Genomic DNA, 25,447 nt, shown 5'->3' with positions numbered 1-25,447 from the left:
AGGAATAATAACAACAACAACAACAACAACAATAATACAGTGTGAAAGTCTTTTAAAAACTCTGTGAACTCTGACCTCCAGATTGGTGACTCTCTGGTCGCTCTGTCTGCGGCTGCGGTTGGAGTTGGAGTTGGGCGAGGTCGTGCCGCCGGATGAGATCGTGAGCACTGAAATCTTTCCCGTGTGCCAGTTGGTCCAGAAGATGCGGCTGGATTTGACGTGCATATCCATGGCGTCGATGCGCACGTTAGCGTCTCCCTGGAATGCCTGCTCGTAGATCCAGCTCACGGTTTCAGGCTGCAGGCTGCGGATTTCATTATCATCACCAACGTACAGGATCTGTCTGCCTCCGGCTGCGAACACACACACACACACACACACACACACACACACACACACACACACACTTTACTCATTGTAAAATCCAAAACACTGGAGAATCCTGGATTAATAAACTAAATTTAAGTAACTATAATTATATTATAAATAAAATATATAAAACACTATAAATAAGTAGCATGTATTAAAAAACAACACAAAAAGTATTAAAACAGTTTCTAAAAAATAATTAATAAGATGTTAACTAACAAATTAGATTGTTAATAATTGTTAAAGAGGCAGAAATTTTATTTTATTTTACATTTTTTTTTACATTTGGAATTTTATTTAAGACTCTCACCGTCGGCCTTACAGCTGCTGTTGACTCGAGTGAAGTGTCTGAAACAGCTGCATTTATACGAGCCTTTAGTGTTATTACAGAGCTGAGAGCACACGCCAAACTGCTTACACTCGTTTATATCTGAGAGAGAGAGAGAGAATGTGAGTCATCACTGGGACATGTCCTAGAAAACAATGAGTCCAGTGAGTGAATGAGTGTGTGAGAGAATGAGTGAGTGAATGTGAGTGAGTGTGAATGAATGAATGAATGAGTGAGTGAATGAGTGTGTGTGTGAATGAGTGAGTGAACGAGTGAGTGTGTGAATGAGTGAATGAATGAGTGAGTGTGTGAATGAGTGAATGAATGTATGAGTGTGTGAATGAATGAGTGAGTGAATGAGTGTGTGAATGAGTGAATGAATGAATGAGTGTGAGTGAATGAGTGAGTGAATGAGTGTGAGTGAATGAGTGAGTGAGTGAATGAGTGTGAGTGTATGAGTGAGTGAGTGAATGAATGAGTGAGTGAATGAGTGTGAGTGAATGAGTGTGTGAATGAGTGAGTGAGTGAATGAGTGTGAGTGAATGAGTGAGTGAGTGAATGAGTGAGTAAATGTATGAGTGAGTGAGTGTGTGAATGAGTGAGTGTGTGAATGAATGAGTGAGTGAGTGAATGTATGAGTAAGAATGTGAATGAATGAGTGTGAGTGAGTGAGTGAATTAGTGAGTGAATGTATGAGTGTGTGAATGAATGAGTGAATGTGAGTGAGTGAATGAATGAGTGTGTGAATGAATGAGTGAATGTGAGTGAGTGAATGAATGAGTGTGTGAATGAATGAGTGAGTGTGTGAATGAATGAATGAATGAATGAGTGAGTGAATGAATGAGTGAGTGAATGAGTGAGTGTGTGAATGAGTGAGTGAGTGAATGAATGAGTGAGTGTGTGAATGAGTGAGTGTGTGAATGAATGAGTGAGTGTGTGAATGAGTGAGTGTGTGAATGAATGAGTGAGTGTGTGAATGAATGAGTGAGTGTGTGAATGAGTGAGTGTGTGAATGAATGAGTGAGTAAGTGAATGAATGAGTGAGTGTGTGAATGAGTGAGTGTGTGAATGAATGAGTGAGTGTGTGAATGAATGACTGAGTGTGAGTGAGTGAGTGATTGTATGCGTGAGTACCTATGCAGATTTGCTGAGTGGTTTTCTGAAAGCCCGGTTTGCAGGAACAGAACGAGTCAGTGCCGTTTACCACACAGTGAGCTTCATCTCCATCTCCACACACACTCTTATTCTGATGACACTCATTTAGACTGGAGTCTACACACACACACACACACACACACACACACACACATAGGTAATTTAAATATGCATGTACGGTAATATTGTGTTTATTAGCATCACAGTTTAGTAACACTGTGTAAATGTTTTTGTGAATGAACAGAATAAACAGATGCTCTTCACACTTGTGTCTCCTGACCAATCAGAATCAATTACTGACTACATACACAGCACATCTGATTTACATTTAGACACACACACAAATCTCCATAAAAGTAAAAGCACACAGAGAGCTGAAAGCGCCTCCTAATCACGGCATCCAATCAATCTATAAATCATCCAGCAATGCAGCACAGCCACCATAATCTGTACACATACATCAAGGTGCACACACACACACACACACACACACACACACACACACACACACACACACACACACACCTTTCTTGTTGCAGTTGATCTCGTCTGAGCCGTAGTCCTCGCAGTCGTTAAAGTAATTACAGCGCAGCGTGGAGCTGATACACTTCCCGTTACTGCAGGTGAACTCGTCTTTCTCACACACTGCAACTGGAGTCTCTGTACACACACACACACACACACACACACACACACACACACACACACACAGCATGTAGGTATACAGTTAAAGACTAATGTGTGTGTGTGTGTGTGTGTGCGCGTGTGTGTGTGTGTGTGTGTGTGTGTGAATAAGGTGACAGGAAGTGACACTCACGGCAGTTCAGCTCGTCGCTGTTATCTCCACAGTTATTCACTCCGTCACACTGCTTATACAGTGGCAAACACACTCGATCGTTACGACAGCGGAACTGCCGTGTCGGGGGGCACAGGAACCGCTCTGAGAGACAGACAGAACAATAAAGAAAAAAACAAGAAAAGTGGTTAATGATATAGGCAAGAGTTTCTATTTCTTTATATTACAACAAACATCAATGAGAGAAAACCAGAAAGGGTCAAAAAGAAGAAAAGGTTTAAAGAAAAAAAAAATAAAAAAAACAATAACGAAGTTATGAGAAATGAAAGGAAAAGAAAATCAAATACAGAGAGAACAAGAGGAAAAGAATGGAAGTGACTGAATAAGATGAAAAGAGGAAATAAGAGATAAGATCAAGAGAGATGGATAGAAAACCAAAACAAGGTAGCAAGGCAGACAACGAGAACGACAGATGGAGAGATGGAGGGAAAGAGGTTGAAGAAATGTAAAAGGCAAGAAACAAAATAGAGAGAATACAGGAAACAGAAAAAAAGAGAAAAAAGTGATAGACCAACAAAGAGAGACAGAGCCAGAGAGAGAGAGAGAGAGAGAGAGAGAGAGAGAGAGCGAGAGAGAGATGGAGAGATCCGTACTGCACTCTTCCATGTTTTCGTCTGAGTTGTCTCCGCAGTCGTCCTCTCCATCACACTTCCATCTGAGCGGCTTACAGAGTGTGTTGTTACACTGAAACTCATCCAGAGGACAGTGACGACCCACTGACACACACACACACACACACACACACACACACACACACAATTAGAATTCATTGTCACTAATTAACACCTGCGCATATTAAATGTCAGAAAAATGTTTAATAACTAATGGTGTGTGTGTGTGTGTGTGTGTGTGTGTGTGTGTGTTTAAACCTCCACTGCCGCAGTTCTCCTCATCGCTGCCGTCCATACAGTCAGGATCAGCGTCACACCTCCAGCGGAACGGGACACAGTGACCATTCTTACACTGGAACTGATCACTGTCACACTTCACATCACAGCCGTACTGCACACAAACGCACGAGCACACACACGAACACACACACACACACGAGCACACACACGAGCACACACACGAGCACACACACGAGCACACACACACGAGCACACACACACGAGCACACACACACACGAGCACACACACACACGAGCACACACACACGAGCACACACACACTGTTTGTTACAAAGAATGAGGAGTGTATTATATTACAGAAGTTATTTTGTTGGCGCGCGCATGTGCGTGTGTGTGTGTGTGTGTGTGCGTGTGTGTGTGTGTGTGTGCGTGTTACCTCGTCTGACCCGTCGGCACAGTCGTGATCTCCATCACACTTCCAGCGACCGGCGATACAGCGGCCGTTAGTGCAGGAGAACTCGCTCTCAGAGCACTGCCTCGGGACTGAGAGGAGCAGAAACATACACCAGGATTTATATTAATATATTATACACACACACACACACACACACACACACACTTGCTAATTCACCTAAAAACAAATTAAGTCTGAGTTGAACCCAAATGCACCGCAGCACAGAGATCATTAAGAAAGCATTAAAAAGCAGAAATGCTATTTTAACTCATTTGCATATTTTCTGCATATTTTATATTTTAATTAGCTGCTCAGGAAAAAACAGGCTCGCGTCTGAAAAAATAAATCAGCTCTGAGCTGAACGGGATTCTGTCTTTACCGTTCAAATAAAAGCATCTAATGAATAAATAAATAAATCAGTGAAAATGTCGTCTATTAAAAATGAAACAGGATACAGATGTAATTCTGCTTTAAACATCAGCACACAGAGCAGACGTTAGCAAAATGGAGACGTACCTCTGCGCCATGCCCATAGTGTCAGTGTGAAATGAGACAGAAATCAGAATGACTGATGTGAGACGTGTGAATGGAAACATGACAGGAAAAACAGTGGGGTTTTTTAATCTACTAAAAATTCTTTTAAATGATTTCATCAGATATTAAAATGTGATCACTATTTTTTTTTCTAATTTGTCTACAGAAGAGAAAATTAAAACAAATTTGAACAAGCCAAAAAAATTCACAACTGAAATGCGGGTCATTCCATCTCAACTTTTTTTCAATTTTTTTTTGTTTGTTTATCACAGGAGAAACAACACCACAGCTCTTATTCATTTGTAAAACACCAAAACTGAACACTGTAATTACATATTTACATAATAATATCTATTCACACATACCAACTGTACACCTGTACCAACATGATAGATCAGGCTGGTTCTTCCGATCCGGCCCTCGAGGTCTACTGTCCTGCAGAGTTTAGCTCCAATCTCAAACTCACAATTTTTACAGCAGAACGCTACTATAGAGGACTTATCTCTGTGAAAATTTCAGGTTCGTATCTGGTCCCCAACCAGAGATATTCAACCTGAAAGTGAGGGAAATTTTTAAAAATCGCACTCTTGCCCCCATTAAAAAAAAAACGGTAAGTCTCAAACCTGAAATGTTCTGCATACTCACTATACTTACCTAGGTACCCCCTAAAAAATTAAGACTGAGATCCGAACTTTTCCCATTATAAACTGACTGTAAAAGTGGAACTGTGAGCAATCTTAAGCATTACATTTGGAGTTAAGTTCTAAAAAATGTTTATATATGATCATGTACCTTGTAACGTGCTCTAGAGATCAGTTTTGGTTTTAAGGAGCCAGGCCCATCCTGAGCCGAGATATCGAGGTTTCCGTAAACAGCTGGATATCCAAAATGTATTGTGGCATGACACAAAGTTGGTCGTCGTAGTTAATCCAAGTTAAATATATATTTTTAAAAAAAACATTACATAGAGGTAATCGCTTAAAAAAAATTGGAAAATTTAAAAAAGTCAAGCAACCTGCATTGAACTTTTGGAGATGGAATGACACACAAGTCTTTTCAAGGCATCATTAAAGTGTGATTTTTTTCATTCTGATTTTTTTTTCCCAAATAAACCTATAAATACCCCCCTCAGAATACCGTAAGGATTTTGTTATCAATAGATCAAATTATAAAATCACATTTTTATGGATTAGTAAAGCCACTCATAAGAGAGAGATAAAAGAAATGCAAAAATAAAAAGAGAGAGGAGAAAAAAACTTATGTATGTGAGCAGTAACAAATCAAAACACAAGAATACAGTCAAATATGAACGAATACATGAGAAAAAAATAAAAAGAGAAAAAATAAAAACAATTTCTAGAACATAAAAGAAACCCGAGTTATTACTCATGTCTTCTTCAGCTGGGTGTATGGGAGGGGGCGTGGCCTATTTCCAACAGCATTCGACTATATTCGCACTACATACCAAGGAAACTGACAGATATTTTGCAGAACTGATATTAACAATGGAGGGATGAAAAAAACACTTCCTTTTCTTTTTTTTTATTCCTTTGAAAAAACAAAAAAAAAGTTCTTTTTTTTTTTTTTTTTTTACTGGAAATGACAAACTAAAATCAAAATGTCTCCAGATGTGTATGTTTAGCAGTAAATAACTATAGCAGTAAATAACTCTGAATATTTCTGCATTAATTTAAATATTTTATACAAAAAGAATAAAGTCGTACCACACTTATCCTCGTCAGAGTTATCTCCGCAGTCGTTATCATAGTCGCACTGCCAGCGTCCGGGAACGCAGCGATTATTCTTACAGCGGAACTGATACGGCTCACACGTCCTCTCGTCTACACACACAGGCACACACACACACACACGTTTTCATTTATATTGAACTTAAATTATGGAAATAAGCACATTTAGAAAAATAGAAATGAAGAGTTTATGAATGTAATTTGTTGTGTTTAACAGATTTATTTCTCCTTCTTCATAAAACCTTTCCTAATAATTTTGTTAGGAATGTTATCTTCTGACCCGTACGCCATCGTGTCTGATGGGAACGTCAGTGTGAGGGTGGGAGTGTTCCTTAAAGTTCCCTCTTCTGGGATATACCCTCATGTCACAGATGCAGTTTTCATGGAGTGACCAATTTACAATATATAAAAATAGGTAAATGTGTGTGTGTGTGTGTGTGTGTGTGTGTGTGTGTGTGTGTTTACACTCACCACACTCCTCTTTTGGTTCGTCTGATGCGTCTCCACAGTCATCCTCTCCGTCACACTTCCAGCGAGCGGGAATACACCGTCCCGAGTCCTTACAGCGGAACTCGTCCTCACCGCACGTCATCTGAGCTGCACACACACACACACACACACACACACACACACACACATCAAGTGATGCATTGTGGGTAAAATCTAGCTGTAAATAGGTGTGTGTGTGTGTGTGTGTGTGTGTGTGTGTGTGTGTGTGTGTCTTACTGCAGTTGGCAGGTTCGTCTGATCCGTCCACACAGTCGTTGTCCCGGTCACACATCCACACTCGGGGAATGCAGCGTTTAGTGATGGTGCACTGGAACTGATTTGGAGCGCACGTAACCTCCGCTAATACACACACACACACACACTAAATGAATAACAATTTAATATGCATGGCTAACTATTTGCACCACATAAGTGTTGTAACTTCATGAATGTTTTACTCATCAGACTCACGGCAGTCTCTCTCGTCCTCTCCTTCTCCACAGTTATCCTGGCCGTTACAGCGGAAAATCCCGGGAATGCAGCGACTTGGATTCGTGCACTTAAACTGGCTGGGCAAACACACGTGGATGTCTGCAGAGAGGAAATAAAAAATAAAAAAGAGCCAAAAGTCTGAGTCGCTAATAAATTTTCTCCAAAAATATTTCTTAAAGTCATAAAAGCATGAGCCATAAATAAATCAGCAGTAACCCAATAAAACCGTGTTAGTGTTTGATCATGGATGAAATAAAAACATTTATTATTTGCTCATGCACTCAGACTTTCAGGTCCGATCCAAACCAGATTGGAAAAACAGAGGAGCGGCTCGTACCGCAGTTGGCCTCGTCCGAGTTGTCCTGGCAGTCGTTGTCTCCGTCACAGATGTACGCTGGGTTTGTACAGATTCCTGTTCCACACTGGAACTGCCCCGGCCTGCACTTAAACGCCGCTAAAAAATACCACACACACACACACACACACAAAATTAACACACTGATTTAAAAAAAAAGTACTTTAGCAGCACGAGCTGAAAAGTGTGAGAAAGACATGGGACTGCTCTTCATCAGAGTTGCTAAAGATGCTAATAAGTAATAAAAGCTAGTAACAAATGAGTTAGCATGAAGCGTTAAGTCCTTATTAGCATCTTATCATTAGAGATGTCTTAAAATCAGTATTTTCTAAGCCGGAGATAAAGGACTTACGGCAGTCTGCCGGCTCGTCTGACCGATCTCCACAGTCGTCTTCAGTGTCGCACTTCCACCAAAACGGGATGCACTTATCGTTCTTACACACAAACTACAAAGAAATATATTATTATTTAATAAGAGACGGAAAAATCCGAGTCAGAGCAAATAATCTGATATCAGCAATTACAATAGCAAATCACAGGTTTATATTAACGCTCGTTCTAACACGTTACGGTTTCTATAGTAACGGCTCGTTCACAGCGACGTGTTTAGCGGATGTTAAAAAGGATAACCGGAATGAAACTCTCAGGGACGTGCAGTTATTGGAAAATAATCAACTTCAGGGTGGAAGAGGAACTCGGCTTCGCTGTTCGGTACTTTGCTGTATAAGAATAATAGGAATGACACACACAGTGTTTAGTAGTGATGTATTAAATCTTTAAATATGATCTCATCGTGCTGTAACTCGACAGTGGACATGCCGGTTAACTGACCTGACTAGCGGTGCAGTTAGAGAGACACTGCTGTCCATCAGCTGCCAGGTAGAAGTTAGTGGGACAGGCGCACTTGTGTCCTCCACCCGGAGAGAGCAGACACAGATTACTGCAGCCTCCGTTATCCTTCTGACACGGGTGACCCGTCACTACAAGAGAACACAAGCGAGTGCAGAACTTAACATTCTATTAAAAGAGCTAAGAGATGTTCAGATACACTATATTACTATACACTATACACAATACCATACTGTATACTATACACACTATATTATACTATATGCACTACACTGTATAACTATACTGTGCTATATCATTATGTATACACTGCGTGCGTGTGTGTTTGTATACACACCCTCAGGTCGTCTGTGAGGAGTGTAGATGTTTGTGGAAGGCCCAGATATGGGTGTGAAGGTCAGGTGTTCACATACTTTTGCCCATATAGTGTATATCACTACACTACAGTGGATGTAAAAAGTCTACACACCCCTGCTAAAATGGCAAGATTTTGTGATGGAAAAAATTTAAACTAAGATAATGTCACAAAATTTACAACAGGACAAGACAAAATCTTACCAGGGAGGCTGCCAAGAGACCTACAGCAACATTAAAGGAACTGCAGGAACATCTGACGAGTACTGATTACTCTCTGCATGTGACAACAATCTCTGGTATTCTTCACGTCTGGGCAACGGAGTGGGGCGGCTAGACTGAAGCCCTTTCTCACAAAAAAACATTGAGGCTCAATTAAATCACCCCAAAACCATGTGGCAAAATGTGTTATGGTCTGATGAGACCAGTTCCAAAAGGTATAATAATGCCATAACTCCAAAAGGTATGTTTGGTGCAAAAAAAAGCACATCATCAAAAGAACACCGTCCCCACGGTGAAGCATGGTGGTGGCAGCATCATGCATTAGGGCTGCTTTTCTTCAGCCAGAACTGGGGTTTTTATCAAGATGGAGGGAATTATGAATATCTACAAATACCAGTCGAGTGGTGTAATAACATCAAAAAGTGTTTCAACAAAGTATTAGTTTAGGGGTGTGTATACTTATGCGACCTGATTATTGTATGTTTTTTTTCACAATAAATGTTTGATTGTTTTTTCTTAATTTTTATACATTGTAATTTCACACTGAGGGGGAAAAAGATCTGACATGATTCATCTTAGTTTCATTTGTTTATTTTACAAAACCTGCCATTTTTACAGGGGTGTGTAAACTTTTTATATCCACTGTATAACACTATATACTATACACTATATCGCTATACACTTTGCACTATACTATACTATATCTCTATAACTATTCTATATCACTATACTGTACCATATCTGTATAACACTATAGTATATTTACTATACACTACACTATATCATTATACACTATTCTATACATACACTGTGAAAATCTGACATCATAATTTACATAGTGTTATAATTATGTTATAGATGTTGAAAGGTAACTATCCTTTTCTTGTGTGTGTGTGTGTGTGTGTGTGTGTGTGTGTGTGTGTGTGTGTGCACGCGTGTGTGTGTATACACACCTTCGGGCTGTCTGTGAGGATGGTAGATGTGGATGTCCATGGGTCGGTGCAGTGTGTTGATCAGGAGGGTTTTATTGGTGCCGAGGGTTTTATGAGCTCGATTGATGGATTTTGTTTCCCAGTCGGTCCAGTAAATAAACTCCTCAAACAGAGTCATGGCAAAGATGTGAGGGATGTCTTGATTTAACACTGTAAAACACACACACACACACCCACACACACACCCACACACGCGTATGTACACATGCATGCGAACACACGCACACACACACGTATGTACACACACACAACATACACAAGCACACGCAAAACTGTTAGCACTATTAATAACAAGAATACAATGACAATAAAAATCAAACAATGAGTACAGATTATACATTAATGTAATTTATTATAGCCCTGTGTGGGTGTGGTTCAGGGCGTACCTGTGTGTGGGTGTGTTTTAAGGCATACCTGTGTGTGGGTGTGGTTTAGGGCGTACCTGTGTGTGGGTGTGGTTTAGGGTGTACCTGCGTGTGGGTGTGGTTCAGGGCGTACTTGTGTGTGGGTTTGGTTCAGGGTGTACCTGCGTGTGGATGTGGTTCAGGGCGTACCTGCATGTGGGTGTGGTTCAGGGCGTACCTGCATGTGGGTGTGGTTCAGGGCGTACCTGCATGTGGGTATGGTTCAGGCGTACCTGCATGTGGGTATGGTTCAGGCGTACCTGCGTGTGGGTGTGGTTCAGGGCGTACCTGTGTGTGGGTGTGGTTCAGGGTGTACCTGTGTGTGGGTATTTTTCAGGGCGTACCTGTGTGTCGGTTGGTGCCGTCCAGGTCAGAGAATTCGATGTAATCCTCTCGGGCGTCGGCCCAGTAGATTCGGTCATTAATGAAATCCAGTGTTAATCCATTTGGCCACGTGATTCTCTCCTGCACGATCACACTGCGGTTCGTCCCGTCCATCCCGATACGGCCGATATGAGGATTATCTCCCCAGTCCGACCAGTACAGGTACCTGAAGGTACAGATTATATTTCATAAGTGTGTTCAAAATATCCAGTATTACATCTTCATATGAAATACATTCTTTACTGTCTTCCATCCACATACACTATACATATCCCATTTATTCCTTTATTTATGAGTGTGTGTGTGCGTATGTGTGTGTGTGTGAGTGTGTGTTTGATCACCCGTTGCGGACGTCCACAGCGATGGCTCTTGGCTCTCTCAGCCCCGTGTTAATCAGCACCGTCCTGAATGCGCCATTTAGCTTCGACACCTCGATCATGTCCCGCCCCTTATCACACCAATACAGGTTCCCTCCCACCCAATCAACTGCCAGACCGTCAGGGTTGCTAAGAGATGTGCGGTGAAGGACCTGCCAAGAACCAATCAGAGAACAGAACATTAGACTTAAAATAATATAAAAAAAGAATATAAAGTAATAAATCTTGTAATAAAGTACTGTTGTGCTTTTATCTTAAATAAAATTAGGATCTGATAGATCCCTGTTCTTTAAATAAAACAGGACGCTCACTCACTCACACCTGATCTTCATTCCACTGATGGAAAACACCTGACTCTAATCTCACCTTCAAATTAACTGCTAATCCTAGAGGTGCACATACTTTCCCACTCACAGATATGTAATACTGGATCATTTCCCTCAATAAATAAATGACCAAGTATAATATTTTTATTAAACTCACTTGTGTAATTGGGTTCTCTTTATTTACTTTTAGGACTATTTAAAGGGTTCACAAACTTTCAAGCACCACTGTATTTAATTTTACTCTCAGGCAGAAATAAAGTGAGAAAAACAGAGACAAGGAATTTGTTTTAATTAAATTGAATACCTACTGTATAATACTGTGTATGTGTGTGTGTATATATATATATAAATAAACACTGTGTTCGAGAAAGTGTTAATAATTAACGAGATCGTAAAGTCGTTACCTGAACGTTGGAGCCGTTAATGTGCATGCGTCTGATCATGCTGCCCTGCGTCGTCACGTCTGTCCAATAAATCATCTGCTCTCTGTAGTCAAAATCCAGAGCTACAGCATTGTTCAGACCCTGTACACACATACACACACACACACACACACACACACACACACACACAGAGGTATTAGTGTTGTTCATACTGTATGTACTGAATGAACACTGTGTGTACATTACAAGTGGAAAATACAGCATCATGTAAAAAAATAAATCTTTATTTATTTTATTAAAATTTATTTAATAAATAATTTATTAAAATGACGTAATAAATAAGTTACCTGCTTTAAAAGTGTGTAATTCGATCCGTCCAGATTGAGCTTCCTTAAATAATAGCGATTGGCGAAGATGAGGAACGGCTCCTCGTCTGAGGGAGAAACAAAACTTATTGATTTATTTGTTTGTTTGTTTATTTGTTTGTTTGTTTGTTATTGAGCGTACCGGAGGTGGACTTGCAGATGGTGGGGTCGGTAGGACTGAGCTGATATCCGTCTACACACAAACACCTGAAGCTGCCGTGTGTGTTGATGCAGTGTTGAGTGCAGGGGAACGTGCTGGAACACTCGTCCACGTCCACGCACGTCTTCCCATCATCCTTCAGTCTGAACCCGGCGTGACAGCGGCACTGCCAGGGGAATTACACCATTTTATTTCTATCCGTAAAATCATTAGTATACGCAACGCATTTTAATACGCTTGTTAATTAATAATAAATAAATAAAAATAGTGGTGTATTCGACCTTGAAGCCGATCTTCATGTCCTCACAGAGCTGAGTGCAGCCGCTCAGTTTACTGTTCAAACACTCGTTAATGAAGCAGTTGAGCTCGTCACTGCCATCGCCGCAATCGTCTTTACGGTCACACAGCAGCGTGTCGTCCACGCACTTCCCATTCCCGCACGTGTACGCCGTGTCGTTACACGTCTTCTCTGGATTTATTCAAACAGGAGAAAGAACATTATTTAAAAATCATGCTTGTTAAGAAAAGTTTCAAAATCACAAGAAGATACACGCTTGATTCAGTACGATTTCATTTCTGTGCTTTGGAAATAGCTCAACATTTCCGTCCACTCCCCCACAAGGTTAACCTACGTCACATACACCTTTCACTATTACACATGACCTATGACCTCAGAGCAAACACACCGTTAAATACAACAAAACATAATATAATCCTAAATAATAAATCATAACTACTCATTGTCATACAAAAAACCCTGAATTTCAATTTTGCATGTAAAATAACAAATATGGCTATAACAATGGGTGTTGAATATTTTAGTGGAAATAATGTCCAATGTAGGGCTGCAACTAACGATTATTTTCGTAACCGATTATTTTTTTCGATTAATCGATTGATCGTATGGGGGCAAACTTTCAGTACCATTTTTTCATTTATTTAAAATAAAATCCACAAACTGAATGTTACAAATATAAACTTTACACAACTGTTTGTCTAATCACATAAGACTGAAAAGAACCCAATACACACACCAGAATATATATTATTCATTTAGGACTGTAGTTTAATTCCGTGCTTTTTTTTGCATCTGTAAAAAAACACATAAATACTTACATAAGTAATGCATAAATTATATATATATATATATATATATATATATATATATATATATATATATATATATATATATATATATATATACACACATACACACACACACACACACACACACACACACACACATATATAGTATTTATGCATTCATTTTTATGGACGCACAAAAAGCACTGAGAGGGAATAGAGAGAGAATAAAGAGAGAACAGAGAGAGAGAATAAAGAGAGAGATGGTGAGGGAATGATGGTTTATAGCTGCTGTAACGTGAGTGAGAAAACGAACCAACTCGTTTCACAAAGCATTAAATGTAACTCTAAACGGATAAAAAGTATGACATGTCGTTCCTTGGTTAATAAAAATTGTAACCCGTGATTATTTGCTGTGGCGTAAGAGGAATAAAACACTTTGGGAAAATAATCAGCTTGCGGGTGATGGCAGAAAGTCCGCGTCATCACACCCCGCTGCTGGTGATTAGTTTCCTGTAACACGCTCAGCGGTGTAAAGTCACCTGGGCCGCTGCAGTTGGGGTTTTTCGGCGCTTCGTCTGAGCGATCGTGACAGTCGAATTCTCCATCACACTCCCATGAGCTCTGGATCAGACAGCGGCCGTTAGCACAGCGGAACTCGTTAGGCTTACATGTGGGATATTCTGCGTGAAGAAGGAAAATAAATAATCACATCCGTTAGATATCTGATTATACGCCAAACTTAAACAGAGTCGATACACATAAAATATATAAAATCATCAATATCATTGTTGCCAGGGGAAAAACGCCGACGTTTACCGCCTTTCCAGATGTTTTCTAACCAATCAGAGCAGTGCTTTGATGAATGTCACACACTCACCGCACTCGATGGACTCGTCTGAACCGTCGCTGCAGTCGTTATCGTGGTCACACACGAAGTGTTTGGGGATACACTGCTTATTACGGCACATGAACTCTTTGGCGTCGCACGTGTTACTGAAATCTGGAGAGGAGGAAACACGCGGTTATATGTGACCAGAGCAAACCTTCATTCAAACTGAAATTATTAAAACATTTAATAAATGAATTCAATGATATTTAATCAGTATAATGATTATATAATAAAGACAATAATAAAGTAATAATAAAATAAAGAAGTTCTGACAGCAGCCGGCCTTGGTGCTCTCATCAGCTCCGTCGGGACAGTCTCGGTCTCCGTCACACACCCAGTTCTGCGGAATACACCTGGTAGAACCCAGACAGCGGAACTCCTCTGCAGTGCACGTCTTATTCTCTGGAGATTAGAATAAACATTGTTTCTATTAAGAAAATCGATTTTGTAAATAATAAATCAGGTATATATCAAAATAAAAGTAAATACAAACATAGATCAAACTTGGCAATAATGTGTTTTGAGAGATTGTCGCATAAATTTCACATAAATTTCACTATTTAGCAAGAAAATTGTTTGGAATTTGTCCCAATGTTCTTTTTAAAAAAAGAAGAAAATCCTTATATGTACAGTAAATCAACATTTCTCCAAATGTACACTTCTGTAAAAGTTTAAGGTAGCACAGTGACCTGAACAAAACTTCCACACACTGACAATATTCTACATTCAGACCATTCTGTTGACGATGTTGAGCATCAATGATATAAAAGTATGCGTAAATAAATAAACAAAGAATCATAATAACACATTTTGTAAAGTTTAGGTTAAATATAAAAAACGGCAAATGGTTAACATTTTACTTTTTGAACTAAAAATATTAGCATATCGATTCTGTTTATTCGACTCTTTTAAGTGAATTAGGTGAATTGATTCATTTGCACGATTCTCTATGTGGCGCACGCAGTAATATACTTTATATGCACATAAATTATTCATATATACTTTATAACATGACACTGTAAGCATGAGCAGTATATAATGTATCACTAGACTGTAACATCAGGTTATTTATCTGAATCTTTGAAGTGAATCAGGTGAATCGATTCATGTGTACAAATGAATCACCAGTTTTTATCTACGCAGTAAAACAGAGTGTGAGTGACACAGTCTAAAGTTTATTTAACTTTATTAAGTTTAAACTTTTACCTTTTGATTAAGATGGTAACCATGGCGTCATGTCTGTTTTTCTGTGTGTGTGTGTGTGTGTGTGTGTGTGTGACTCACTGCATCTGCTGTCCTCATCAGTCCCGTCTCCACAGTCATCCGCTCCATCACACAGCCAGCTGCTGGAGATACAGCGATGATTCCCACACTCAAACTGAGACACTGTACACACCTTATCTACACACACACACACACACACACACACACACACACACACACACACACACAGAGAGAGAGAGAGAGAGAGAGAGAGAGAGAGAGAGAGACAGACAGACAGACATGCAGAGGTCAATTTATAAACTTAATAAACTCTGTATGTGTGTGTGTGTTTGTGTGTGTGTGTGTGTGTGTGTGTGTGTGTGTGTCTCACTGCAGTTGACTTCATCAGCTCCGTTCTCGCAGTCGTTCTCTTTATCACACGTCCAGCTCTGTGGGATGCAGCGGCCGCTCGGACACGAGAAGAAGTTAGAGGGACATTTTTTCTTCCCGCCTGCAGGAGCTGATGGGAATTTAAAATATATATATATATATATATATATATATATAATAATCATAAAAATATATATAAAAAAATATTCATAAAAAAACACAAGCCTGTTTGTTTGTGTTGGTGTGTGTGTGTGTTACCTGGACAGTTACTCTCGTCAGAAAAGTCTCCACAGTCGTTTGATCCGTCACACACCCACGACGGAGCGTAACACAGCGTAGTGAACTCACACCTCTGAAACAACGTGTCCTTCACTCCAAGACGGAAATAACTGGAACAGTCAGTCGCAGCTGGAGAGGAAAATATACACACACACACACACACAACCGGTCAAAAGTTTACACACACTAATTGATTATTTTATTTTTTCCCACATTTTAGAATAATAATAAAGTCATCAAAACTCTGGAGTAACACAAATGGATCTATGGGAATTATGTTGTGAGAAAAAATCCAAAATAAATCAAAATAATTTAGTATTTTAACATCTTCAAAGTAGACTCCCTTTTTGCTAAGAATTTCCAGAAATGTATTCTTGGCATTTTCTCACCCGATTTCTTGAGAAATTTCCCTGAGATGCTTTTTAAACAGGATTAAAGGAGTTCTCCTGCTTTTCTGAATATTTCACTCCGAGTCATCCGTTTATATAAATATGTTTTTGTAAATAAAATGTTAGTTTTCTAATGAAAGAAATGAATACGTTGGCACGATGATATTTTTGTCTACGACACTGATTTCACACATTTAATCATACACCTTCAGATCAAAAGGGTTTAATATCTTGAGAAACGTTTCAGTCGAGTGTCCACAAACTTTTGATATATTTGACTTTTTTTTATATTTAACTTTTTATATATTTGAATAATAATAATAATAATAATAATAATAATAATAATACAAACTTGAGAAAAACTACAAACATGAGAGAAGCAGCATGGCCTCAGAGTCGAGAGTTTCACTGAATAAACCTCACATGCTACAGATTCCACACGGTGGTGGGAGTTTTACTGAAATCTGGCAACCGTCTGCAGGAGCTTCCACTTTACACTCGTTTCGGATGATCTCGCGGATCCACAGCGATCCGTCTCTGTATTCATATTCCTTTGTTCAATCTGAATAATGTATATGCGTCAGTAATAATGTAATGTAGTAAAGTTACACCTCTACTACATATAATACTTGAAAGAAAAAGATTTATTTTATACTTCGTTTAAAAACATGGAATTAAATAAAAACAAAACAGAAAATATTAAAAACATCTGTCATGTTTCTGCAGAAGCTTTTAATTAAAACATTAAAACACAAATAGCTCATAAATAATTCCTAATGTAAAAATACATATATATATATATATATATATATATATATATATATATATATATAGGCCTACAAACTGTCACTTAGTGCTGTTGTCATGGTAACAGAGAAACAGGAGCTGTAATTCAGCCAATCAGAAACGGGCATTTTTCATTATCATGGTGTGAACTGGAATAAACTTCATGAATGATTTTCATAAATAAATAAATAAACAAACAAACAGACAAACAAATAAATAATAATAAATAAATAAATAAATAGATAGATAACCGTACTGCAGTTCATCTCGTCCGTGGCGTCGTCACAGTCAATCACCTGATTACAGCGAGTGGAGTTGGAGATACAGCGACCGTCTCTACACTGAAACTGATCAGGAGTGCACGAGGTCGCTACACACACACACACACACACACACACACACACACACACACACTTTTTACAGCTCTAGTTCTATCTACTATATCTCTGTTACCTTACACAGTTTCTACATTTATTAACAAAACTGAGTTCTGTAAACACACACACACACACACACGTATATATGATTATTCTAACATATGAACAGATAAATATAAAGATTGTTTATGTTTTTAATTTAAAAAAAAAAGGTTTTATATTCCTCACCGTTACAGAAAGCCTCGTCCGAGTTATCTCCACACTCGTCACGGCCGTTACACCACCAGCTCAGTCTCACACAGCGACCATTCACACACCGCTTATAACCCTTCTTACACACTCGGTTATCTACACACACACACAGAGTTCAGAGTTAGTTGCAGTATAAACAGACTTACATTTGACTTATTTTCTAAATTGTTTGATTTTTATTCAGCTTGTACATTAATTTCAGCTCTCAGCTTTCAGGTTCTTTGTTTGTCCCGTAAGGGAACCTTTAACGGCTCCAAGAACCCTTGAAGAACCCTTAAGGAACCACTGAAGAACCTTTTTTCTCTCTCACACACACACTCACACAAACACTCATACTCATACACACACTCATACTCACACACACACTCATACTCACACACACACATTCATACACACATACTCAGACACACACACTCACACACACTCACTGCAGAAAAACTGCTTCTCGTCTGATTTGTCTTTGCAGTGCGCCGTTCCATCACAGGTGAGTGTGTAATCGATACAGTCTCCGTTCACACACTGAAAATCGTTAACACTGCTGCAGGAGGTGTTCGGCACTGAAACACACACACACACACACACACACACACACACACACACACAGTTCATCATAGTTAATTTCATTAGTTGATCTATTGCATCCACAGTGTACAACATCAGTGTGTGTGAGTGTGTGTTGTACCAATGCAGGTGTTGTCCTCCAGAAGTTTTCTGTCTCCTCTACAGCTGCAGTTCACTCGTCCATCAAACGACAACAAACACAGATCCTCACATCCTCCATTATTCACCCTGCAGGGTGAGAATTCACCTGCACACACACACACAAACAATTAGATTTATTGCAGTTCTTGCAGTAAACATGTGATGGCAGGAGAGAGCAGCTCTGAGATCAGAAAAATGTCATTCTACAGAAAAGGTGCCAATACTTTTACTCTTATTGAGAAAACCAGATTGTATTAACATGCAAATTACACAGACCCCAAACCCTATTAGCCCCGCCCCTTTCCCCATGGTAAACTATTTGCATAATGGAAGCTGGTTGGCTCTTATTACTTTATAACAACAAATAAAAATACTACACTGATATTAACTCCCCTGAAAATACTGAATAATTATATATTAGGACATAAAGAGTTTATATTATATATAATATATTAAAAAATAAATTAATATTCATTAAAACCATTTTATAAAACTTAGGGTCATTTTAAAATGTTAACAGTTAACACGTGTGTGCTACCAAGCGGTATTACTTTACCATAAATACTCACGCTATATTACTAAACGGGATAATCGTGTAATAAGGCTAGCTAGACTGAATCAGTTTACTACGCAATAATCTAACGAGACCTGGTATTAGAGTAGCAAACTAACTATAAAAAGCTAAAGAGCTAGCTCGTATAGTGCACAGCTAATATCAGCGTATAAAATAAAGTTATTCAACTTTTCATACAGAACTGAGAAACACTGTAACCTGGTGTTAGGAAAGGGGGCAAATACTTATGAGCAGACGTGACGGTGGGCTGTAGATTGAGAACCGAGTCTGGAGAAATGAGTCGCATCACCTTTAGATGGATATCGATTGTGTGTGTGTGTGTGTGTGTGTGTGTGTGTGTGTGTGTGTGTGTGTGCCCGCATGTGGTCACGCTCCTCAGCATTATGGACTTGTTATTAGCCGTGTCAGTTTCTGAAATTACTTTTGGCACGTAATTACCTGGCTGAGACGCAAACACACACACACACACACACACACACACACACACACACACACACACACATATTACACTCCATAGCTGCCTGCTCTGAACTGATATTATCTTTATATTTAATATAATTCCAGTAAAATTCCATTATTTCCAGTTTATCCGCATTGTCCATGTGTGATTCCCCAGATCAAACCCGGTTATTCCCCCTCGGCTCAGACTCACAGCCGTTGGTGTCGTTGGCGACGGCGATGATTCCCATTGGCTGTTGAGGAATGTCTGCACGTAGCACCTTCATGTCATCTCCTACGTATTTCCCGGCTCTCAGCACGGCTCTCCGAACCCAATCTGTCCAGAAAATGTGATCACCGTACACCGCCAAACCAAACGGGTGAACCGGCTCGTTCTTCAAGATCACCTGCACACACACACACACACATTAAAGCAATTAAAAAAGTCTGTTATTTATAATTATGTTAATTTGTTTTCTAAAATACAGATATGTAAATGTGTAGATATCGTGACAATTTCTTTTAATGTAAAGAGAGTGTGTGTGGGTGCGTGTATGTGTGTGCGTGTTTTATTTAAGCATAATTTATAAGTTGTTTATTTCAGGTAAAAAGAAATCATTTCCACATAGAAAGATAAACTTTAAAACATGAACATATTTAGATGTTTGTAAAATATTTGTATTAAAGTACAGCTATGAAACTGTAATGGCATAAAAATAAAATAAAGTGAAATAAAATAAAATAATCTAAAGTGAAATAAAATAAATGCAATGTAATTAAATACAATAATGTGAAATAAAATAAAATGTAACAAAATAAAATAAAATAAAGTGAAAAAGTCAAATAAAGGGTGTGTAGTGTGTGTTGGACTCACGTAGCGATGGCTGCCGTCGTACTCGCAGCGCTCGATCTTGTCCAGCGTAGCGTCAGTGAAGTAGAGTTTCTCAGCGCGGTGGTCTATAGCGAGACCGTTCGGGGTTCGGATGTCGGTCCTGATGATGGCCAGGACGTTGGATCCCGAGAGCTGAGCGCGCATGATGCTGGGAGTTTGTTCATTCCAGTTGGTCCAGAACATCAGACTGAGGAGCGGAGAAACAAAGGTTTTTAATGAAAGCATTCGTTTTAAATTCACAGGAAGACGTGAAGCGTGATTTACTTCTGACACTCGTCGAGGACGAAAGCTCGCGGATGGTCGTCTCCTGCCATGCTGACCACCACGTCCCGGTCGAAGGCCCCCCACCGGCTCTGGTCCACGGTGTGGCGTGTGATGGTGGACGTGGTGTAACTGGTCCAGTACAGACTGTCCCATGCTCGGTGATACGCCAGACCCTCCACCGAACCCACACCTGCAGGAGAGAGCCAGACAAAATAAAATAAAATAAATAAAAATAACAACACACCTACTCTGGCTATCACACCTCGACACTTTGCTTCTCTAGAACTCAATTAGTTCGTGTACAGTAGTTCGTGTACAGTAGCGTGTACAGTAGCACGACTCGTATTGTTCCCCGCTTGATATATCGCTTTGCTTGTATTTCCTCATTTGTAAGTGGCTTTGGATAAAAGCGTCTGCTAAATGAATAAATGAATAAATGTAAATGTAGAACACGTTCTGCTGTTCTCAGTAATATTTTGCATATAAAATGCACTGTCACACATCTTTGGTGTTCGGTCGGAGAAGAACGAAGTGCTGTGTTTTTGCGAGGATCAAAGTACAAGGCGTCATCGGCGTTTATATGAAGGAAACGCACACAAGACCAAATCACATCGTACTGTCTGTAACAGGTGAAGCTTTGAAGATGTTTTTATGGATCGAAATTAAACTCGGCAAACTGGAAACTGGAAACCATCCAACTGGGCTAGCCAAACAGATCAAAGGACACGCTCGTCTCACGAGCACTTCACACGGCTTCAACGTCCTGTTTCAGACAGAAACATCAGCTGTGGATTAACAGAAAGGATGAAGGTTCACGAACGGACGCGAGACGTTTAATAAACCTCGCATTTCAGGAGCGCAAAGCTTTAAACCTAAACGATATAAAATAATCATCAGGTTTAACAGATACAAAGAGAGAGATTTAGGGAGAAGAGAAACCCCGCAGCTGGGAACTGCAAGACAAGAACCTACAAGAGCTGGGAATCAAAATTCGACAAAAAGCTCAACAGATTCTAAAGATATCACCATGAATGAGTCCTGTGTCCTTTGAACCAACGGTCTGGGAACGTGCTTTGGACTCCAGACTGTGTGGTAATCATTCCAGCGAGGTTTTTATCTACTTCACACCTGCTGTAAATATTGATCTGATTTCCTCATTCCACAAAGACAGAGCAAGGGGGAACGCCAAGCCGGCAGGTTCTCACCGGAATACCATCGCCTTGTGTAGAAACCGCACGCTTGAGCTTTGTGGCGGTGTAACAGGATTTTAGACCTTGTATTGTCTTTTGGACAGACAGATACACATGCTCGTGTTTGGAACGAGAAACTCTGTTTAAACCGTTAACTTCCTTGTTGCCCGTGAAGACCTTTCTCGCAGAGAACGCTTGCAATGTAGGAATCTTACGGAATGGATATCTTTCTCATGGATAATATCACAGGACCAAGTGAAGGAGAGAACATTTCAGGACCCACTGATGTCGAACGGGTCCTCGTTCCCATTTTCGACACCTTCATCCTAGTGACCGGAATGGTGGGACACGTCCTGGTCATCATCATCATCCTGCGAACGATGAGACAGGGACGTAGAACAAGCACGGCTGGAATACAACACGCTAACGCAAACGGAACGGACATTCTCCTCCTGAGCTTAAGCGTGGCGGATATTTTCCTCCTGTCCTGCATCCCGTATCACACCGTCGCCATAGCGAGCCGCCATTGGCCCTTCGGAAGCTTCATGTGCAAAGCCGTGAGCTTCCTGGGAGCCATGTGCACCTCTGCTAGCGCTTTCATGCTAGCTGCTCTAGCCTCCGTTCGCTATGTAATCGTGGTTCACCCGACTAAAGCGTACCGCTGGCGCAGCAGTGGGCGAATAAAAATCGTCACCACGGTTCTGTGGGTCCCGGCGATCGTCCTGGCGGTTCCGCAGTTGACCTGGAGGACGCTCGTCTCGGGGACCGAACTCCGTTCAAGCAGGCAGGATTTGATATGTTTCAACTTCCTGTCTGACACGGACCAGATAGCGTACGGCGTTTGCCACTTTCTGCTTGCGTTCCTTCTTCCACTGGTGGTCATCATGCTAGCTTATGGAAAGATATACCACTTCCTGCACAAAACCAGACAGAATCGTGAAACAAACCAGACGGACCAGTTAGAACGGTACCAGACGCAAGTGACCCACACGTCGGTTCTGCTGGTTCTGGCTTTTGTTTTGTGCTGGTTGCCGTCCTACGGATTGATGCTGGTTCAGCTCGGATATCGATCCACAGTGACGGGGCCTCTGCCGAGATTCGGACCTTTCGCTACTTTTGCTCGCGTCATGGCCACTTCCTCGACCGTCGTAAACCCCATCCTGTACGTCTTCATGTCACAAAAATTCAGAAAGGAACTGAAGGAACTCGTAGGGAAATGTAGCTGCTAGAGCAATTTCCCTAAGATCATCATTTTCTTTAAAGAAGGTTGAAATGGAAAATGTCCTTAAAATGTACTGTACGCGGCGTGAAGTGTTAAACGTGCTTATTTTCTTTTCTTTAAAAAAATTATATATATATATCATACACTCCTTAATGATCATTTGGAAACAGAAGCCACACTGTGTATAACGTTCTTATATAAAAAAGAAAAAGTCCTCGTATTACTCGGTTCTACAGCACATAAGCTTCTGTTATAGAAATGATTATAAGAGAACATTTCACTTACAAAATGGACGCCTTTACGTTCAGTGTTTAAACAGAAACGGAGTTCACGCGAACAATTTCAAACACTTCACTTTTTGTCATCAGAAAAACAATAAACGATCCAGATTTCTTTCTTCCGCTGTTTTCTTTTTCTTTTCTTTCTCTAACTCGGCAATAAAGTCAAGAAACAAAAAATATGCACAGGTGTGGAAAGGAGAAAAGTGTATAATATAAACTTAGAGAGAAAGAAAATAAAAGAGAACAGCAAATGAAGCTAATAAATGTCCATCCGTCCATCAAACTGACTGCTAATAAACTTTATAAGAAAGCAAAAATAAACCAACCAACTACTGGAAAAAGGAATAAAGGACAAGAGAAGAATAAAAATGACAGAATGGGCTGCTCGTTCTTCTGTTTTTGCTGTGAGGGTAAATTTTCAGACACCTTATATCGAAATATCAAAAAGTTAAAATAGAAAAAACAAACAACAACAACAAAAACGCGTACTCATCAAACAGAGGCTGTTCTTTATCTTATTTCTATGTTGTTTTTTTAAAAGCTGAACTGCTTTTAGAAAATCTTTTATTAACCAAATGTATTGATATATGTTACTGTTTGCTGCCTGACAGCTGAATAAACATTATTATTATTATTAATAATCAATCATTATTATGTTAATCAATATGTCTGTAAAACAGGTTTACGACATACCTACAATACTATCTAAAGAATTCCGAAGAAGAAGAAGAAAGAAAAGAGCAGAGAGATTATTTTTGAAATGATCCCGTGGACTTTTTTCAAATGTATTTGATTTATTTTTGTGATTCAGCTTGTTGGAGATCAGGAGTGCAGCAGTGACGCCTCCACTCCGGTAAATCCAGGCGTAGAAAGTGAGTAAATCAATAAAGTGACTCACTCTCCACCACGGTTCTCCTCCCCGAGCCGTCGTCGTTGATCTGCTGAATGTTTCCGAAGTGAATGTCGCTGTAGAAGATCCGGTTAGCGCCTTTCCCTCCGCCGCCGCCGCGGTAATCGAACGCTAACGCGATCACGTTCTTCATATGTTCCACGTCCTCGAACGGCTTGACGGGAGCGTTGAGGTTCTTCTCGTCCGATAGGTGCACGCTCTTCAGGATGGTGCGCTCCGAGTACAGCAGGTATCCGGCGTAATCCCTGCAGCTCCGGCCGTCTTCATGCAGAGCGCCGTGAGCGCAGGCACAGGAACGCTCGCCGTTCCCACGGTAAAGACACAACTGCTCACAACCGCCGTTATTCTCCTTACACACGTTCGTCCCTGTCAGAGACACGAGGGAGAAAAAAACCGAGGCGTTGTTACATGTTCAGAAAAGAGAAATGGTTCCTTACGTCCAGCGTTCTGAAAAGTTCCACATGGAACCTTTAAGGGTTGTTTAAGAGGGTATAATTTAAGATGAGATATTCAGGGTTTTATTTTCATCTGTCCATTTCAGTTCATTTCATTTATTTAAATTTTATTTATCTATTTATTTCGGTGAAACAGGTTGAAGCAAAAAATTCCATTTAAATAACTACAATGAAAATAAACTAGTACATTTTATTCATAACAAAAACATTTCAATAATAAATCATTAAATGAGTTTCTGACAGTTAGCACGACGTATTAAATTAAAACCTAAATTCAACCTTAATTATTTACTCTTTTATTGAAATAATTATTGCTCTTCAGGCACACAGCATGCCTACATCACTTTAGGAAATGTAGTATTTATTTATTTATTTATTTACATATTAGTTTATTTACTTATTTAATAGCAGGAACACAGTG

The 25,447-nt window shown here is 39.9% G+C and overlaps 1 protein-coding gene across 1 annotated transcript in view; it reads right to left on the bottom strand.

Annotated features, from left to right (window-relative positions):
- The window catches only part of lrp1aa (low density lipoprotein receptor-related protein 1Aa), a 104,186-nt gene that overhangs the window by 8,586 nt on the left and 70,153 nt on the right, over nt 1-25,447 (bottom strand). The window contains exons 41-76 of the mRNA XM_053653475.1: nt 24,560-24,937; nt 20,969-21,158; nt 20,687-20,891; nt 20,027-20,219; nt 18,781-18,906; nt 18,527-18,655; nt 18,075-18,194; nt 17,726-17,839; nt 16,274-16,423; nt 16,017-16,145; nt 15,707-15,823; nt 14,696-14,824; nt 14,411-14,533; nt 14,073-14,213; nt 12,729-12,916; nt 12,430-12,613; nt 12,270-12,355; nt 11,944-12,063; nt 11,178-11,365; nt 10,797-11,002; nt 10,010-10,198; nt 8,463-8,611; nt 7,984-8,077; nt 7,614-7,730; nt 7,256-7,375; nt 7,022-7,144; nt 6,767-6,892; nt 6,272-6,388; nt 3,996-4,102; nt 3,578-3,710; nt 3,302-3,424; nt 2,670-2,792; nt 2,378-2,512; nt 1,832-1,969; nt 680-799; nt 76-353 (exon numbers count right to left, since the gene is read on the bottom strand). Of these exons, the coding sequence (XP_053509450.1) occupies nt 76-353; nt 680-799; nt 1,832-1,969; nt 2,378-2,512; nt 2,670-2,792; nt 3,302-3,424; nt 3,578-3,710; nt 3,996-4,102; nt 6,272-6,388; nt 6,767-6,892; nt 7,022-7,144; nt 7,256-7,375; nt 7,614-7,730; nt 7,984-8,077; nt 8,463-8,611; nt 10,010-10,198; nt 10,797-11,002; nt 11,178-11,365; nt 11,944-12,063; nt 12,270-12,355; nt 12,430-12,613; nt 12,729-12,916; nt 14,073-14,213; nt 14,411-14,533; nt 14,696-14,824; nt 15,707-15,823; nt 16,017-16,145; nt 16,274-16,423; nt 17,726-17,839; nt 18,075-18,194; nt 18,527-18,655; nt 18,781-18,906; nt 20,027-20,219; nt 20,687-20,891; nt 20,969-21,158; nt 24,560-24,937 (5,408 nt within the window). The remainder of the gene's footprint in view (nt 1-75; nt 354-679; nt 800-1,831; nt 1,970-2,377; nt 2,513-2,669; nt 2,793-3,301; nt 3,425-3,577; nt 3,711-3,995; nt 4,103-6,271; nt 6,389-6,766; nt 6,893-7,021; nt 7,145-7,255; nt 7,376-7,613; nt 7,731-7,983; nt 8,078-8,462; nt 8,612-10,009; nt 10,199-10,796; nt 11,003-11,177; nt 11,366-11,943; nt 12,064-12,269; nt 12,356-12,429; nt 12,614-12,728; nt 12,917-14,072; nt 14,214-14,410; nt 14,534-14,695; nt 14,825-15,706; nt 15,824-16,016; nt 16,146-16,273; nt 16,424-17,725; nt 17,840-18,074; nt 18,195-18,526; nt 18,656-18,780; nt 18,907-20,026; nt 20,220-20,686; nt 20,892-20,968; nt 21,159-24,559; nt 24,938-25,447) is intronic.

Source organism: Ictalurus furcatus, chromosome 21 (genome assembly GCF_023375685.1).
Source record: "Ictalurus furcatus strain D&B chromosome 21, Billie_1.0, whole genome shotgun sequence".
Taxonomy (NCBI): Eukaryota; Metazoa; Chordata; class Actinopteri; order Siluriformes; family Ictaluridae; genus Ictalurus; species Ictalurus furcatus.
This window is presented reverse-complemented; position numbering and strand designations above follow the sequence as displayed.